Here is an 18,198-nt window from a genome sequence, read left to right as displayed (position 1 = left end):
AGGGGATGGAGGGGGTTTGTGCTCGGGGTTTGTGCTCGGGGTTTGTGCTGGGGTTTGTGCTCGTGGTCTGTAGGGCTTTGCTCGGACTCCGAGCACTCGGCTTGGCTGGGAGGGAGCGGAGCCAGCAGCATCCTCTGCTCCTGGCCGCGGCCAGACCTTGGGCAGAAGTTTGGCGAAGAGATCAGGCTGGGTTTTGAGAGTTTTTTCTGTTTGTTTGCTTGATGGTTTGTTTTGTTTTATTTTGGTTTGATCTTTCGGCGAGGTTTTGTTTGTCTCTTTGAAGTTTGGTTGTTTTTTGGGGATTTTTTTTTTTTTGGTCGTTTGTTTGTTTTCCCTGCTGATATACAAAAAGTGTATTTTCTGGCGGTGGGCAGCAGGGTCATGGAAAGTCCCTGGGCTGCGTTCTCCCTGGCTTTGGGACTGTGTGCTGCTCCCCATTCCTGCTGGGGTAGAGGTTGTGTATTCTGTCTTTTCTATCACGTTTTGCTCCATTTCGAGCTGCGGGGTGTCACGGTCTGCACAGTCCCAGCTTTGCCTGCCTCAGCGGAGATGTTGGAGCCAGGCACGGAAGGGATGCTGAGCTGCCCCTGGAATCCCAGGAACTCAGGCACACACCGGGAGTGAAGTGTGTAAGAGCACAGGGCAAGCGGGCACACAACGACATAAAACGCGTACGGGACACACACACAGAGCCAGCCAGCGGCTCCTGGGACAGATTCACCTTTCAAGTGTCTCTGCCCCACTCATGGGGCACCTCGGGCAGAGCCCCAAACCTTTTCCACACCTTCACACCCCACAGCACACACAGCCTGCCCAAGCCTTTGTCCTGCAGGAGCCAGTGCAGGGGCACGGGCACTCCCCAGCTGCACTCAGCAGTTTTCCCAAGCCAGTGGCACAGAGATGACCAGGAGAGGCATTGGAAAGATGCATTTCCCTTGTGTATGGGAAAGAGGAATGTAGCAAATATATATTTAATTTGGGTATTCTTTGGATCTTACCCTTCAACCCAGGAGTTGCAGAAGTTCTCCTCTGTCAGGGCTGATACACCTCGAAAATGGAGGGCTGGTCCTGGTGGCAGGAGATATTTTTACATGTTCATACAATCCTTAAAGCTTGTTTCCTGTAACAAACCCACCTATTCATATTGCTCTGTTTTCCACCTTGCTTCTCCCAAGCTCTTTTTTAAACCTTGCTTGCACTTAAAACTCTTACAGTTCTTAATATCCTTAAAAACCAAAGGATTTTTGTGTAGGTGGTGTAGGTAAGAGGCTGGTCTTACAAACTGCTAGTGATGCCCTCAATCTTACTGAATCTTTTGGTTTATATTTAAAAATTCCTCATGTGCTGTTCATGCAGGCATGTCTTTGTTTGCTTGGCGTGAATGTTGTAGTGAGGGACATCCGGAATTGTTTGTCTTCAAGGCATGAGCTGGTTTTATGTGGCTACCAATGCAATGAAAAGTTTGTTAACTTAAATGAAACTAAAAGAACAACTGGGGAAAAACCCCCAAAAATTGCAGTACTTCCTACTGACAAATGTAGATTGGTTTTAGAGTTTTGAATATTTAGCTGCTGATGTTAATGACTGGGTCATGTGAGGATAATTTGGAGAACATTTTAAATTGCTTATAGACCTTTTGGAACTGAAAATGGGATTAAACAGTACTGACAAAATCTGTACTGATGACTGCTTGCTTACATTTGCTACATGATAAGGGAATAAAGCTAAGGAGAGACAGATTCTAATGTCTTTATTTCCTAACGTACTCTAAACTTGCCAGAATTTCAGCACAGGGCAGAAAATACACTATAAACTGGAGGATCCCACAAACAGCACCTGTAGATATAAATAATAGACTAATAAAAAGCATAGTATGCTATTAATATTTTATATAAGATCAATCTGTTGACATTCAGGTGTGCTTATACTTAATAATGTACACAAGTACACAAATGTCTATATCCTGAAAAACAAAATAAACAGCACTTCTGCAGTGTTGTCACCAGTGTATTATGATGTTTCCTTACATAGGTTCATGACATTTACAGGTGAATGTCTTGGAGAAAGGGACTATGTTGTATTGAATGAATATGAAACACTCATCATATTGTGGCTGTTACAATTAACAAATAAAAGATGGCCTTGAAGAGTGTAAGGATGCACAAAATTATAGACATATATTTTAGAAAAAAATTGTATTTAAATTGTAAAAACGATCTAGTGACATTGATGGACATTTGTCTCTGTTATTCCTGAAAAAAAACCAAAACATGGCCTATGAAAAGTATAAAAATATTCCAGAATGTTGATTTTATTAATGAAAGGATGCACAAATATTTTACTCTGATGGTGTAAGGGAACCTCACATTTCTGCAGGTGCCTGAGTAACTAAATCAGAATAAACCACCACACTCCAGCCATCCCATTGTTCTCTTCATCTGTACAAAGGGAACCTGCAACCAAAACAGAGCGAGCTCCCTCTCCACGTGTGTTATTGGGATTTTCATTGTGCTGACAGGATGGGTGGGTTTGAGCAGGGCTCTGTTCTCCCTGCTGTCATCTGCACAACCCATCATCACTTGTGCTGGCATCTTGTACCCACGTGTGCTATTTGATGTGGAGACAGGGATGAGAGAGGGAAAATGCTCTCCCCACGTTTGCTCTGAATACCTTTTCCAGTGCCACATAGTCTAACTTTTGCTTGTTCTAGGCTTGGGAGACAAAGCAAAAGCACAGTTCTCATGAAGGGGGACCCTGTGTGGAGCATGAACCAGTCAGTCAGAAGGAAAAGGATTGGGCCCCCAAAGTAAACTAATAAAAACTAACTTAGTCTTTTGTCATTCCCCTCTCTCAGGACACTTGAAAATAATAATAGTTTAGAATCATAGAATATTTTGTGTTGGAAGAGACCCTTAAAGGTCATCTTGTCCAACCCTTTGCAATGAGCAGGAACATCTTTAACTACATCAGATTATACATGTTCTCTTGAGGTGATTTGGGGATTCTGCACACAGCAGTTTTGGACCCTTGGTGTCTCACCTAGATGAGGTCAGCTGCACAAAGCTTCTCTCTTTCCCACCCATTATTATCTTGTGTTTATTGCGAAAACAAATTGCATTTCTTGAAATCAACATGAAGATGACAGATCAGAGACTAAAACTCTGTCGTGAATAAAGAAGTAATAGAATAGAGCTGGATGAGAGAGAAGCTTTAAATAAGGGATTAATACCTAAAATCTTCCTTCTTTTCTTTTTTTCCCCCTTATCTATCAGTTGCAATATAAATTATAATTCTCCCTTTGCCTAAATCTTGTCCTGCCTCTGTTTCCAGACCTCTGGCTGTAAGAGCACAACCATCACAATTTACAGTCATTTCCAAAGTAGTACCTTATGGCAACAGATGAAGTCAGATCAGACCACACAATCACTTCCCTATGGGAATAAACAGTTGTCCTAAAAAGAATCTTAACACTCACAGGCCCATTTCATGTGGAACTCAGAGCACAAATTTGCTGAGGCAAGCAGCTGGACAATCCCACCAGTTATCTCACTGTCTACCTGCTCTCCTTTTCCATTTTCTGGCTTTGCCATAGGATGAATACCATGGATGATGAGCCAGGGTGCAAGGCCCACAGCTTCCCCTTCTTTAGGCACACTTTGGGTGGCAAAAAGAAATTTGTGGGCAGATTTCTTTGTTGTTCCTGCATGTGGGGCTCTTAATTTGATGAGCTGAGGGGGTCTAATGTGTCCTGGCACCAGAAGTCAGTCTGCAAAGATTTCCAAATTCAGCAAAAACTGCTGAGAGTAATAGGGATCTCCAGGCTAAATCACTACTCACGAAAAGCATTATTTCCACTCTGGTTTTGAGGCATTATTTCTGCTTCTTCTGCTGGTATCTTAGCATCCCATCTCTCATGTACTCTGTTATGACAAGATTGGGTCAACAATTAAGCAAGGATTGACTTTTCCAGCAGCACCTCCAGTGGCATTGTGTTGACAGGAAAAAAAGCTGCTTGTTGCCACTGCTGTTTAGTTCACCTTAAAACATATCTTGTGGTCTTCCTGTTAAGCTGCTTTGCAAAATCACTCTAACACACAATCAGGAGGGAAGGAATACTCTGAAGCTTGTGTTTGACAAGAAATCTAATCCTTAATCTTCTCCTTTCTCCTCTCTTCTCAGCAGCCCTCTATGCCTTTTTTCTGTTTACCACAGAAAGGTGGTAAATATCCTGGTAAATCAGAATGAAGCCCTGGTGCAAAGGCCAGGTCTTCATCCATCTCCTCTCCAAGGTGGTGTTTTTGGTAGGAAATTCATGCCTTCAAAAATGCGCACGGCTTGTGACAAAGATATATCTTCATCTAGAAAGCACCACACTGCTCTCTGTTGCTGTGTCAATGAATAATTAATTGAGTGAAATAATTATATGCAATAGATTTTACCTTCTTGTAATTTGCAACTTGTTCCCCATGTTTCTGGAAAGCAAATGATCTAGACTTGCTGAGTTCTTTTATTTTTAACCCATACCTGGCTCACCTGGAATTGCTTTGGTTTAGATAATGTTGCTTGGGCATGATATTTTAAAATATTTCAGCCTGTAAGCAACTTTCTACTAAATAGTAATAAGAAGTGTTCCAGTAAATTCTTGTTAGTGTAGGAGCAGCTGCAGGGTAACAGGTTTTTGGATTAAAGGAACAATTATTTATCTGGCATAAAGGGTGCACATACTGGCTTAACCTGGCAAGGAGATGAACTTTAATATGACACTGATTTCAGTACAGTCTCACTCGTTATAAAATCTAGAGACTCATTGAAGTAAATAAATATGTAGACAGTGCTACTGTTTTCTTGACACGTATATATATATACACGTGTGTATGTGCATTGTGTGGCAGATGCCAAACAAACAGATCTACTCTGTGTTAACGCTCTTCACAAATGTACCTGACAGACCAGAAGTTGGAAAACGTTGCTTGAAAATATTTACAGGTTTCTGGAAAAAAAAAAAAGGAAAAGAAAATCTACCAAAGAAAACCCAAACACACCAAAACAACACAGACCCAAAATTATTTCAGGCGTGTGGCGCCAGATTTCTGTGTTTGAGCACACGAGCTCATTAATTGTGGCTTTGAGCTGTGTAAAAATGTGCATCAGTGCCCTTGATGTGCCTATATTTTGGTGATGCATGAATTGTCTCTATATCCTGTCTAAGAAGTGGACACTAATATCTGCCCTGGAACATAATTAGAAGTCATAAAATACCCTGCTGCACTGAGTCAGGATCTCACCCGTCTGGGATTGATACCAAGAGATGTTCTTTTCTGGTGTTGCTGTCAGCACAAATGTTTAAATATACCTTCAAGAGCTGAAATATTTGGAAAGAAATTCTGTTTGCCTTATGTAAGCAAGCAATAGTCTGCATTTAATCAAGGTTCATCCTTCAGTCTGTCTCTGTGAGAAGTGGAACAGAGTCACCTTAATTTTGAGAGGGCTGCATGTGTAAGTTGATAAAGGCGTAGGATCTTACCTAAAGGGACCTTTTAATTGTCATTCTATTCTATTCTATTCTATTCTATTCTATTCTATTCTATTCTATTCTATTCTATTCTATTCTCATTATAGAATTTTGGTTAGAAGCTGAAATTTTTAAGTGCAACAAAGTGAGCTTTTGTAGTTAAAAAAAATTTAAAATGTTCATAGGAAAAAAGAAACTATCAGGGTATTTTGAAAGATACAGTATGCCTCCTTTAAGCATGAGTGATGAGCACAGATCCATTCTACAGTAAGAAGGTCTTCATATCATCATCCTCATATAAACAATCTGAACTCCTTCTAGTAGTGCATTGAATTTTATGATATTTTGTACCACTGTCATATGCAGCATGCAGCTTATTCTTTTTTTTCTCATCTTTCCCTCAGGGAATAATAGTGCATGCAGTGGTAAGATTTATTTCTTCCACAGAATTTTTTTGTTGTAGTCAGGTTGGAGAAGGCAGGTCAAAGAAAAGCGTTTTTTGCTTGGTGATAAAATATGTGTTAGTCCTTAAGATTATTTCTTTTTTTTCCCCAGGAGTTTGTTCTACTCTCTTGGATCAGTTGAAGAGAAAGTTTTCTCTCTTTCTCTCTCTCACACTAACTTTAAGTTAAAAGCTCAGTTTTGCCTGAGGAGTTATTGATCAGTCTTGACTGAAAGATTTGGTGATCATTCAGCAGTTTTAGACCCAGGCCAAGTAATTGCCACTCTCAAGAAATAAACAATTGCAGAGCTAACCTGAGATAAACTGATGTAGCTCAATAGATTTCAATCGTTAATATCAGCTGAGGATTTGACCTAACTTTGGAAGGAATTTATGAGTTCAAAGGTGTGGAAAGCTGTTCTTGCTGCAAATCACTGCACATCCATGGTGTTCTTGCATCTTTGTAATCCTAGATACTGCTATGAGAGTTAAATTTAACATTTCTCATTAGAATCAACATCCTAATATTTTCACAAACTGTGTTTTTTTTTAAATTGTGAGTGAGGGTTCAATCTTTTTAAAGTTATACTAGATTGGAGAGACCTTAGTGATAATAGGTAATTTTTTCAGAGCATGAAATCAAATGATATCAAATAACCATAACAAGGTGTTTTGACAATAAAGCTTATGAGAACTAATAATTCACTGTTCCCACACTGAAATTCCAACACATTCATTTTTCTCAGAACAATAATATTACAGAAAGCCAAACCACACACACCCTAAGAAAAACCAAACCCAAACAAAATCAACCACAAGAGAAGCACGGAATTGTTCTTCATAGTTGAGTTTGCCAAAACACAGAAGAGGAGCTTTCCCTCACTTTAACATTTCCTTTTTTTGAAGGTGGCACCTGTGTTGTGAACCCCACTGACCTGTTCTGCTCCGTCCCTGGTCGCTTGTCCCTGCTCAGCTCCACTTCCAAGTACAAAGTGACCATTGCAGAGGTGAAGAGGCGCCTTTCACCACCAGAATGCCTCAACGCCTCCCTCCTGGGAGGTATTTTGAGAAGGTAAGTTGAAGGTGAGGATAACAACTCCTAGACAATGCAGTAATTGCTTTAATTTTATTTATTTTCAACAGATAGGTTTTGTTCTTTTCCCCTACTTGGATAGTGGTTGCACTTGAGGTGAACAGAAGGGGATGGATCAGGAGGGAACACTGGGGAATTTTCAGTAAATTAGCAAGTTTACATTTTTCATAAAATTGATTTTTTTGACCTCTCTTCAGATATTCATCAGATGTGGATAGAAATTGCTTTGACTTGTTTTGAGCAAACAAAAAAAGAGAAAATTCACTCTGTGGAAAATTTCACCAGACCTATAAATCTAAATTCGTGCTGAGAAACAATCTCAAAGAAAATAGTTTTGCAATAGTTACAGCCCTCCCTCAACAAAAAAAATAAAAAACTGAGATGTAGAGATGCCTTTTTCTTCCTTTATTTGCATGGTTTTTTTTTGAGCACAAAAAAGATAGAATAACCTGCTTTTACTTTTCTCATTGTGAGATATTAGGGGAGAAGTGAAGACTTAGGTAAAGTTTTGCCTCTGACCCTTCACTGACCAGAGCAGACACCTGCAGAGAGCAGGAGCAGAAAGAAGGAAAGGGGCAGACTGTGCCTCACACTGCAAGAGGAAAACCAGGAGGCAACTGTAATTCAGCCAGGCATATCTAAGTCACGGCGTCCCTGAGGCGTCAGCTCAGATGGCATCAGCTGCCTGAACACCCTTTGATCAAAACTAGCTGGAAAGTCATGGGCTATTTCACTGCTGGCACTGAGGGCCACACTGATCCTCCTGCTTGTGCTGAAAGTCATTTTAACCAGCCTGAGACATGCAGGCACTCCAGAGCTGTCTTGACGCATCTTGGAGAATAATGACTGTAGACTATAAATTGTTTTCAAGGCGTGAGTCCCATTCAACTGCCTCTATGGGCATTGGAATCCAAAATCTACATTCACCAAAAATTTCCCCTCTGTTTGTTTCATCCTGGAGAAATCTTCAGCTAATTCTCTTTTAAATACTCGTGCTGCAGATTTCATCAATACAGTGCAAGCTATTATGGATTCAAGGGCATCGACTTGAATGTGGGGGCTCCCTTCTCTCCTCTGTTATCAAAATGTTTGAATGATCCCCACAGGTTTTTGACCCAGACTAAATATCTCCTCTCCCAAATTAACCCTTGGCATGGTTCAGGAGTTTGCAAAAACTAGGGACTCCTCTCTGTCTGCACTTTGGATGTGCTGATTCCGTTTTATGAATCAGAGAGAGCAATGGAAGAGATTTGGTCAGTTTGTCACTGAGGGTTTCACAGCTGGGGAACAGGCTCAAGGTAGGAATCTCAAATACATACTCTGTATTTGACCAGGAAAGATGTAGGAAAACAAAATCTCATTGATTGTTTGCCTGAGACCTTGAAGGCTTGTTTCTGCATCCTGTCAGCAGTCACTGGTTACCTATCTTCCCAAATAGCTTGCTTTGGGAGTAAAGTGTTCTTCTGAATAAAGAAAAAATTCTTTTCAGAAGATATTTCCTGACAAACAATGTGGCCAAAGTTTTGTTATTTTTTAATGCATAAAAGCAGACATCCAAATGGTGATACTCTGTTTTTGGTTTCCTCTTCTGCCTGATGGAACCTGGACATGAACCTCAAAATATTTAGTTAATTATTTTTGCTACTCAATAATTACTTTTTCTATGCTATGGACCCCTCAGTCTCATTTGGAGTTAATTATGAATTTCTTGTACAAAAAACAAAGGTGTAGACTCTTATCTAATTAAAGGACAGGTCATTCATTTGGGATGGGAGATATCGGGGTTCCAGTCACTGTTTTATTCATTGTTGAAGCATTTTAACATTAGTTGTTTGCTGTCAGCTGACTGCTGCATCTGTTTGAAAGACAGGTTTAAATTCCCTCAGGCTGAGGAAGAATTTGAACCTACATCTGCTGCATTAGTGGATTTGTCTGAAATGACTCAAACTCTACAGAAAAGTAGCTGGGACACCCCAGGACCCATTTTGTGAGAACAATGGGATGCAGGTGTTTGGCAATGGGGCACAGATAACCAATGATGGCTGAGATTTTAGCTTCAGCATTTCCTCTTGTCTTGGCCTTCTTACTTGTGAGTTTTGGGCTTTGCAGGCAACATTTCCAAATACCCAGGTCTCTGCATAAATTATAAAGGGATAGTTAGAGCTGGTTTCCACATAGACATGTACATCTAAGTATCTATCTGGCTTCCTTTAATAGCCAAAGATGAGTAAAGTTCACTCATTGTGGATATCAGTTTAATCTAATTCTAGAAGGTCATGTTTGTGTCTAATTTGTCTTTGGAGCCTGGCTTGGCTAAATCAGGTGTAAGTGTTTGCACTGTCAATATTTACATTTAGTCACTGAAACCCCAGGTGCCATGCCCAGATCAGGACACTGGGCTCCACTAGGTGGAAACTGCATGAAGATCTGATGCCCCCATGACAGGCATTAAAATCTCTAACTCTGCCAAAGAGATAGTGTTAAAGAATCACCTAGATTAAAGAATCACCTAGAGTACGCAGGAAATTAAGAATACAGCTCTGAAATATTTCCTGTGGATGTCACCACTGAAGGCATTACCCTACATATTTGTCAATGAAGTGTGCACAATTTCTAGGTTTATATTAACATGGGGGAAAGGTGCAGAATAATGACAAATATCTCTCTTTCCTGCTGTTCTCTCATGACAGAGCAAAATCCAAGAACGGAGGACGCTGCTTGAGAGAAAAATTAGACAGACTTGGACTAAATTTGCCTGCAGGAAGAAGAAAAGCAGCAAATGTCACACTCCTGACTTCCCTGGTAGAAGGTAGGGTCTCTAATATTGCAATATAATATTACCATTATTAAAATGTTTCATGGCATGCAACCCTTTTCAGCCATAGGGTTAAATTCCATAATCTGTATTTTGTATAAAGAGACCTGACTTGCCTAAAGCCATAGAAAGAGTGAGTTGCAGAATGGAAGTTTACTCTGAGATATCTTGGCTCCCAGCAAATGTCTTGGTTCTGCAGTTTCCTCAGCATTGATTTGTGCTTACAAATCAATGTTCTGAGTGTTCTTGTGAGAGAGATGAATGTCTTATACTAACTCTGTAAGTAGGTTTGTTTATCCTCCTTATCTTTTTTTTTTAACTTATGAATTTCCTGGAGCTGGTCCAAAAATGTGATGATTTTTTTTTTGTCTCCCATAAGAAAGCATAATATTTAGACAAGCCTTTTCCCCACACACATAAATGAATGAAATCTGTTTTCAGATAATATGTAGACAGGCTCAGGAGATACCTTCTTGGCCTTTATTTGTTGTTTAAATATCATTCACCAAATACTGCCAGGTTCTTCAAACCTTCAGCTGGGAGATGCAGGTTCAAACCCCTCAGGCAAAGGGAAGAAACTCTACCTGCATCTCCTCTGTTCTGGGTGAATCCACTAAGTACCCAGTTTGTTGTTTGGCAGTGAGTTGCAGCTCTGGGACTTTCAGATCCCTCCTCCTTGATGCTGAGAGAACTCAGCTCATCCTAAAGGTCAATACCTTCTACAGTCATAGCCTGAAAGGGCCATAGAGATCTAGGCAAGTGGGCTGAGGTCTCAGCACTTATTACCACAGAATTACAGAATTACAGAAGGATTGAGGCTGGAAGACTCCTCTGGTGATCTCCCAGGCCAATCCTCCTGCTCAAAGCAGGGTCAATTAGAAGAGCTTGCTCAGGACTTTGTGAGTTTTTTATTATCCCAAAGGATGGAGACTCTTCAAGGCAGAAATAGCATTGAATCCTCAACACTGATGATTTTCAGTATCTATGACAAGGGATGAGATTTTCAGGGGTCACTGAGCATAGGAAAGTTCAGTGGGGCTGCTCTGAAGTACAGGTGTGTCCATATCACACCTGCTTGCAATTGGAAGCTCTCATGGAGTTACAGTCTTAGAAAAGGTACCAAGTTAGAGGAGCAAGGGCTGTTCCCACCTTCAGGCATCTCGGGTCAGGGCAGAATAAACACAGCTGGGTTTTATCAGTGAACAGAACGGTGGCTTTAAGCTGAAATCAAGAAGAAATTGTTCCCTGTGAGGGTGGTGAGGCCCTAGCACAGGGTGCCCAGAGAAGCTGTGGCTGCCCCTGGATCCCTGGAAGTGTCCAAGGCCACGTTGGATGGGGCTTGGAGCAGCCTGGGGTGGTGGAAACTGTCCCTGCCCACGGCATGGTGTGGATCTGGGTTATCTTTAAGGTTTTTTCCAACCTAGACCATTCCATTGCTCTGGGATTCTATGTGACCGGCTATTCATTCATCAGAAGAGACTGAGAGGGAGGAAGGCACCTGTCTGACGACTGCTGGCCTGGGGCTGATGGCTGAGAACCTTTCCTCTAAGTCAGGGTTAGACTCCTGCTTCCCAGGAATGGAGCTGTGCCACCTCCCTGCCTTTATTCAAAGCCTGTAGCAAACCTGCTATCAAACCTGTGGTGTTGCTTCTGTTCTTGGACTTGCCTTGTTTTGCCTTACCTTGCTGTGAGTCCTAAACACAAATACTGATGTGCCTGAGCTCACTTTGGCAGAGACCTTTTTGCCTGGATATGCTAATTGTGAATTTTATCCCATGGAATTTTTGGCAATGGCACCACCATGTTAACATTCCAACAGAAAATTAAATGAAGCTCATTTCCTGTGTGTGTAACCAATTCTGGGTCAAACCTGGAGGTGCTCATTGAATTCTTGGAGGTATAAGCTGCTCTCACTTTGGACATGCAGATATTCCTTCCAGGTGCAACTAACTTACAGCACAATTTCTTCAAGGAAAACCATCCTTCAATGATTCCTGCTGCTGGAGGAGGCAGAAATGGAAGGTCATAGGCTTATTGTGTGGGTTAGGGAATCCAGAGAGAAGGCAACACAAGCTTTTTCTGTGTGATAGCAATACAGAAATGGAAATAATAATTATAATTTGTTAGTTTTAATAAATCTCTAAAATATCAGGTACACTCTGTGTACCTCTCATAAGAACCCAGGATTGTGTCACTCTTGACTTCTTTAGATGGATGGTTCTAAATTTATTATTACTAAAAGTCCTCACAGTCTTCAATATATTGAGGTTTTAATATCTCTTTAAGGTAAAAGCATGCTCAACCTCTTGTATCTATGTGATACAAGATATGGCAAAATTAGTTGCATTATTGTGTTTATTGACAAAAACCAAGTCAAAAATCTCTGTCATGACTCATACTTCTCTTCCTCTAAAACGTACTGAAATCATTGAGTTTTGGGGAGTCTGCTAAACTCAAGGAGGAACTGAAATTTATTTCTAGGCTTTGGCTGCCACATGAAGGTCCAGATTTTATGAAAAGTATTCTGTGGCCTCCTGTTTTCTGCAAAGTTTTTTTCTCTTTAGAGTTCTGCTCTACTGCAGGATGCTTACTGCTGGCTGGATCAGGTCACATCTTTAGAGTCTTTGTTAGGGACCAAAATAAGAATTGTTTGACAGATCAGTTCTGTTCTCTTTGTCATGCACATAAATCAGTACAAGGAGTGAAAAGGCAGAGAGGGAGGGTGAAATCAGTGTTGCAGGGCTCTCCTGAGCAATCTGGGGACACATCACCGTGCAACCTGCAGGCGAGGGATGCCCTCTAGTGCCTGGACTGACTAGATTGAGGGAAAGGTCATTTCTCTTACGAGCTCCAAAAGGAAAATTCCTACATATTTGCTGTAAAATAAAGTCTTCTCAGACAAATACTAGTATTTCCAAGGCTAAGCTTTACTGTGGGCTCAAAAGAGTCAAAAGTTTCTCCAGTGGGAGCAATGAAGGATGTGAAAAGAGGGGATGTGTCCCCTTCTGTTTGAACGGGTCACTTAACAAGGCATAAGTGTGATTGCAGATGCAGGTTAAAGCAGTGCATGAATGATTTTTAAGCCATCAGATTACAAAAAAAGGAGAAAAACTAATAAAAAATTCTAGAGTTTGTTTTTCTGTCAAACCTGATTAAGACACTATATTTCCCAGACAGAGAATTAATGGCATTCATCATTTGGGGACCAAAACTCTTGAGAAAAATAGGTCAGTGGCTTCTTTTTTCATCGTGCTCTCAACTATCACACTTCTCCCCCACCAGCCTTTGTTTAAACCTCCTTCCACTTGTTCCTCCTCCCTTCTCACCCTACAAATAGAATAAACTTTCCTTCCACCTCCCGCCTGTCCCTCCTCCCCCTGGGTAACATTTCTGCCGGGTAGAGCATCCGGAGGAGGCTCAGCCGAGGAGAGTGGGAGGCTCAGATGCCGAGTGTCCCTCTCCTGGGGACACAGCTCCTGCCTTCACTCCTCACCGGAGCAGCTCTCACTCCTGCTGGCCCCGGGGGACCCTCGCTCTGCTCCTGCACCTGCCCACAGAAACCTTTCAAGGTGCTGCTCTCCCCACCGAGGCTCTCCAAGCTGCCCTTGCCCATTCTGCTCCAGCACCTGTCCCTTTTCCATCGTGCAAAGCTCGCTGGTCAATTGTCAAACGGAGGAGAGCCAGGAGATGCAGGGCTGGGCTTAAGGAGAGACCAAGATTCCCAGCATTTCTCTTTATCTCGGCAGGAGGAAAGACCTGGAGGTGTCACACTCCGAGAAATTGGATTTTAGTTGAATTTAGATTGTAACAAGACAAGTAACTCTAATAGTAAGGGGTTTTAGTTGTTTCTACCTTTATCGTGATTCCTACTGTGCGGTAAATAGCAACTAGGCAGAAGATGAGAAATCTAAGGTAAAAGAAAAAGATCAGTTCATCCACATTTCCAACATGGGGAAATTGGATTTTAGGTTTTTAGGATTAGGATTTTAGGTTGAATTTACATTGAAACAAGGCAAGTAACGATAATAGTAAGAGGTTTTAGTTGTTTCTACCTTTATCATGATTCCTATTGTGAGGTAAATAACAACTAGGCAGCAGATGGGAAATCTAAGGTCGGTTCACAAACAAAAAAGGTCAGTTCATCCACATTTCCACACGGGGAAATTGGATCTTAGGTTTTTTGGTTGAATCTAGATTGAAACAAGGCAAGTAACTATAATAGTAAGGCATTTTACTTGTTTCTACCTTTATCATTATTCCTACTGTGAGGTAAATAACAAATAGGCAGAAGATGGAAAATCTAAGGTGAAAGACAAAAGATTGGTTCATACACATTTCCACACAGGGAAATTGGATTTTAGGTTTTTAGGTTGAATTTAGATTGAAACAAGGTCAGGGGGTTTGGTGGTTTCTACCTTTATTGTGATTCTCATAATGAGGTAAATAACAACTAGGCAGAAGATGGGAAATCTAAGGTAAAAGAAAAATGGTCAGTTCATCCACATTTCCAACATTTACACATTTTCTCCCAAAGTAAATGTTTGTCTGAATTATGCTGTAGAAAAAGAAAGAACATATTCTATGACATTTTGTATAAACTACTTTCCCCCACCAAGCAGACTTAATCTTACTGTACAGTAATCAAAAGGATATCTACTCATAAAAAAAAAATGTATATCACAGTACACTTCTTAGCATCAAATCATCATTTGTTCCTGGTTTGAAATTACATTTTTGCTTAACAATGAGATAGGAGAAATTATGCTCTGCAGAGTGTTCTCAAGTCCAAATTTTAAAATTGTTTTTTAATTTAGAATTTGTAGTTAGAATTCAGGATGCCTGCTCCTTATACCATATGCATGCTTATATGAATAAATATGCATTGCTCTGACATGTATTTTTAGTATATGTGAGCTTTCCATTTCCAGAAAAATATTTTCCATTTTAATTTAAATTATTTTAATTATTGCTTCATTAAAAACAGTAATTACATTTGTATCTACATTTTCACCAATCTATATTCAAAAAGAGATAAGTAATTTTTTTTCTTTTTGTTCAAATGGTTTTATATCACAGTAACAATCCCAGGTCCAGACAGGTCTTATACCTTTGAATCATTTTCTCAGATTATCAGAACAGTTTAGTATAATTTTCGCAACTCTAGCAAATAATATAAGCCATCTTTATAAATATAAATTTCAATGACAATTCACATTTTCATTCCCTCTTTTTCTAGCAGTAAGTGGACACATTCGCATTTCAGTCATTTAATTTTTGATCATGTTAAATGAATGCAAACATTTCAACACAAAAAGCTCTGCTCTCCTGAAGAAACCAACACTTTTGCAATGGCTAAATGTTTAAATTCTTTGCTGTCTACATTCCTTGTACTGTTACTGGGACTGACTGGGACCATGATGAAGCTGTCTGGAAAATTGCAATTGCACCTGATGACAGCTTCAAAGGGTTTGATTTTTATTTTCTTTCCATGCTGTAATGAAGATAAACCTACAAAGTATTTTAACAGAATTTTGTTGAAAAGAAAGCCCTGGTGCTCTTCTGAAATAAGTTTACTCTGTAAGTCTTTATTTAAGGAAGAATAAAAGCATATCTGAAATAGACATTTTGAAACTATTCTACAGAAATGTAAAATCTATGGCTTAAATTTTTACCCTTTCTCACCCGTGAAGAAGCCTGGGATAGGTGTTTGAAATACAAAGCAATCAGTCAACTGTATGCCTATTCATTCAGATCCTCTGTTATCTTATCACTGAAACACATTTTGCTTCCACTGGAAATTATTTTACTTTTCTAGAAGCTGCAAACTAAGTGGAAACTGTTTCTCCTTTCAGCTCAGAGATGCTGATTGCTTGTTAATGTCTTCATTCTTTTTAGGAATACTGAAAAATCATGTTTAAAACAAATCCAGAGAAAGCAGATGATTTTGACTCAAATCTTCAATTTTTGCTGTAAAGTCAGTTACAGCTGCAGAGGTTGTAGCTGGCTGGTATCAGCAAACAGATTGCCTGAGAGTGGTGCATGGATTTTGTCAGTTCCTGATTAAACTGGGGCAGATAAACACCCAGTAAAGCATTTTCTTGTGGAATCAAAAGGTCTTTTTCCATGAAAAGCTCTAGTGGTAGAAAGGGAGACAATAATATCTCAAAAGAGGGAGAATGGAGTTCAAGTAGAGGTCAATGCATGCAGTTTCTTGTTCCTCATACTGTCCCTGGCACAGGACCACTGTTTCCATGGAACTTCTCCTCTTCCTTGGCTTAACCAAGCCTGGCTGAGAATGGGATTCATCTCCCCACCTTCACTGCAGTTGCACCTTCTCATGTTAGATCATAGTAAACAGGCAGAAATCAGCACTTCTGGGTTTCATGATTTAATTTAATGTTTAAATGAAGTTAAATTAATAATTAACATTTTATTATGTTGCTCAGAACGTCTGTGGAATTTCCATAGCTGGAAACATTCAAGACTAGGCTTGAAAAAGCCTTGAATGACGTCATCTAAGGCGATGCTGTCAGCAGAAGGTGATTTCCCGAGTTCTAATCTAGACTTTCCATAATTCCTCTGATTCTCTTTTGCCTTCTACTCTAGTACAGGTTGATACATGCTTCAAGTGCTACTTTGTCTCCATTGACTTGAAAGTATTAAGTCAGACATCAATATTGACATTTAATCTGATGAATTCCACTGCAGATATTCTCAAAGTGAGGAGCTGCATGTCCTGTATCCCTCCTGGCAGCTTCAGCCTTTTGAACTTCAAAGAGCCAGAGTCCAATGCCACTTCTGATGGCAATCAAACACACAACTCTGAAAAAAAAGAAAAGTGAAAAATCTACAACCCCTGAACTCCAAAACTATTCTGGAGCACATCTCTGTTAGTCACTCATGCAGATGTGCTTCAACATACACTTCTGGTAGCTGACCTATTTCTTCTTTCTGCAATGAGATGAGAGCAAGTGTCATCTGGAAATGCCTATTTCCCACCAGGCAAAGCTAACTTAGGCACAGCTGTTCGCAATCCAGACAGCTGCTTTTGATCAGATAAATCCCACACCAAGGTTGTCAGAGTCACAGCATGCAGGTCAGAGTGTTCAGTAAACCCTAAATTTAAATTCTGGATTCTCTAAGCTAGGGAAGAAGGTGCTTTCCTTTCAGAGGCATTTGTCTGTCAGCACAGAGCTGGGTTCTTGTGTTCAGTCTTTGCAGTGAGGTAGAGAGGTGCTCAGTGCAACTGCCTTCTTCATCATCTTCCCTTGTTGTTTTGCCTGGTCAGTTTTGTTTGCAATCCTTCTGGAAACAAAATTATTTATTGAGTTCTCCCTTGGGGTCTGTTCTTCTCTGGTGTGGGGCACTTGTACTGTTGGCTTAACCTCTAAGGAAATGTACTGGAATGTGTGTTATCCCCATGGGGCTTTTCTGGGGTAGAGGGTTCTTCTTCCATTACACCCAGGCACAGAGGCACCAAAGGCTGACTCAGGTCTTCAAAGTTGTTTATTCCTACTTTCTGCTCTTTTCCATGCCTTGAATATAAATTATGAACAGGGCTTGCAAAATTGGGCAGCTGCCCAATACTCACTGGTGGCAAGGCAGGACCAAGTGTCTTGGCCAGTATTTTCTCCTGAGAGGGACATCTTTCCATCTGATGAGAGGAATATCCTTCCTATCTTCTGCCTGGCACCAGCTGATGGCTAAGCATCAACAGCCCAGCTGGGCTGAAATGTGCAACTGACTTGAGAATCACTGTCTACAGAAGTGATTTGCTAATGTTTGGTTGTTTTTTTTTTAAGAATGTAATGAATTCTGGAACAATAATAACAACAATGTAATGACGATGATGATGGTAATAATAACCTTAAGAAATGACTGACCCATTTTGTTTGACCGCAGGGGAAGCGCTACATTTGGCCAGAGATTTCGGCTACACCTGTGAAACAGAGTTCCCTGCCAAGGCAGTAGGAGAGCACATTGCCAGACAGCACATGGAACAGAAAGAGCAGACAGCGAGGAAAAAGATGATCCTAGCGACCAAGTAAGGAGGGAGAGGGAGCAAAAAAAAGAAATCGGTCTGTCACTTCTCCATGTGGGATCTGTGGGCTGGGGGAGGGAGGAGTGGGAGTATGGAGCTGGGATTGTGGTGGCTGCTATCACAGCAGGGCTCACTGGCTGTGGGTGAGTGAGATCCTCCTCGGAGATGCTGAAAGAGGGACCTGATTTACTGCAGTGGGGTTTTAGTGGCTGTGCTCTCATTGCCTGTGGTTTAGGGGGCACATACATCTTCCCAGAGGCTTTGGTTTAGATGAGAGCAGAGGATATTATTACAT

At 40.7% G+C, this 18,198-nt stretch overlaps 1 protein-coding gene across 4 annotated transcripts in view; it reads left to right on the top strand.

Annotated features, from left to right (window-relative positions):
• The window catches only part of TFAP2D (transcription factor AP-2 delta), a 49,138-nt gene that overhangs the window by 10,330 nt on the left and 20,610 nt on the right, over positions 1-18,198 (top strand). For all 4 annotated transcript variants that reach the window (XM_058020785.1, XM_058020786.1, XM_058020788.1 and 1 more), the window contains 3 exons: positions 6,861-7,026; positions 9,738-9,856; positions 17,765-17,906. In XM_058020785.1, coding sequence (XP_057876768.1) covers positions 6,861-7,026; positions 9,738-9,856; positions 17,765-17,906 — 427 coding nt within the window. The remainder of the gene's footprint in view (positions 1-6,860; positions 7,027-9,737; positions 9,857-17,764; positions 17,907-18,198) is intronic.

This window comes from Melospiza georgiana, chromosome 3, assembly GCF_028018845.1.
Source record: "Melospiza georgiana isolate bMelGeo1 chromosome 3, bMelGeo1.pri, whole genome shotgun sequence".
NCBI lineage: Eukaryota > Metazoa > Chordata > Aves > Passeriformes > Passerellidae > Melospiza > Melospiza georgiana.
This window is presented reverse-complemented; position numbering and strand designations above follow the sequence as displayed.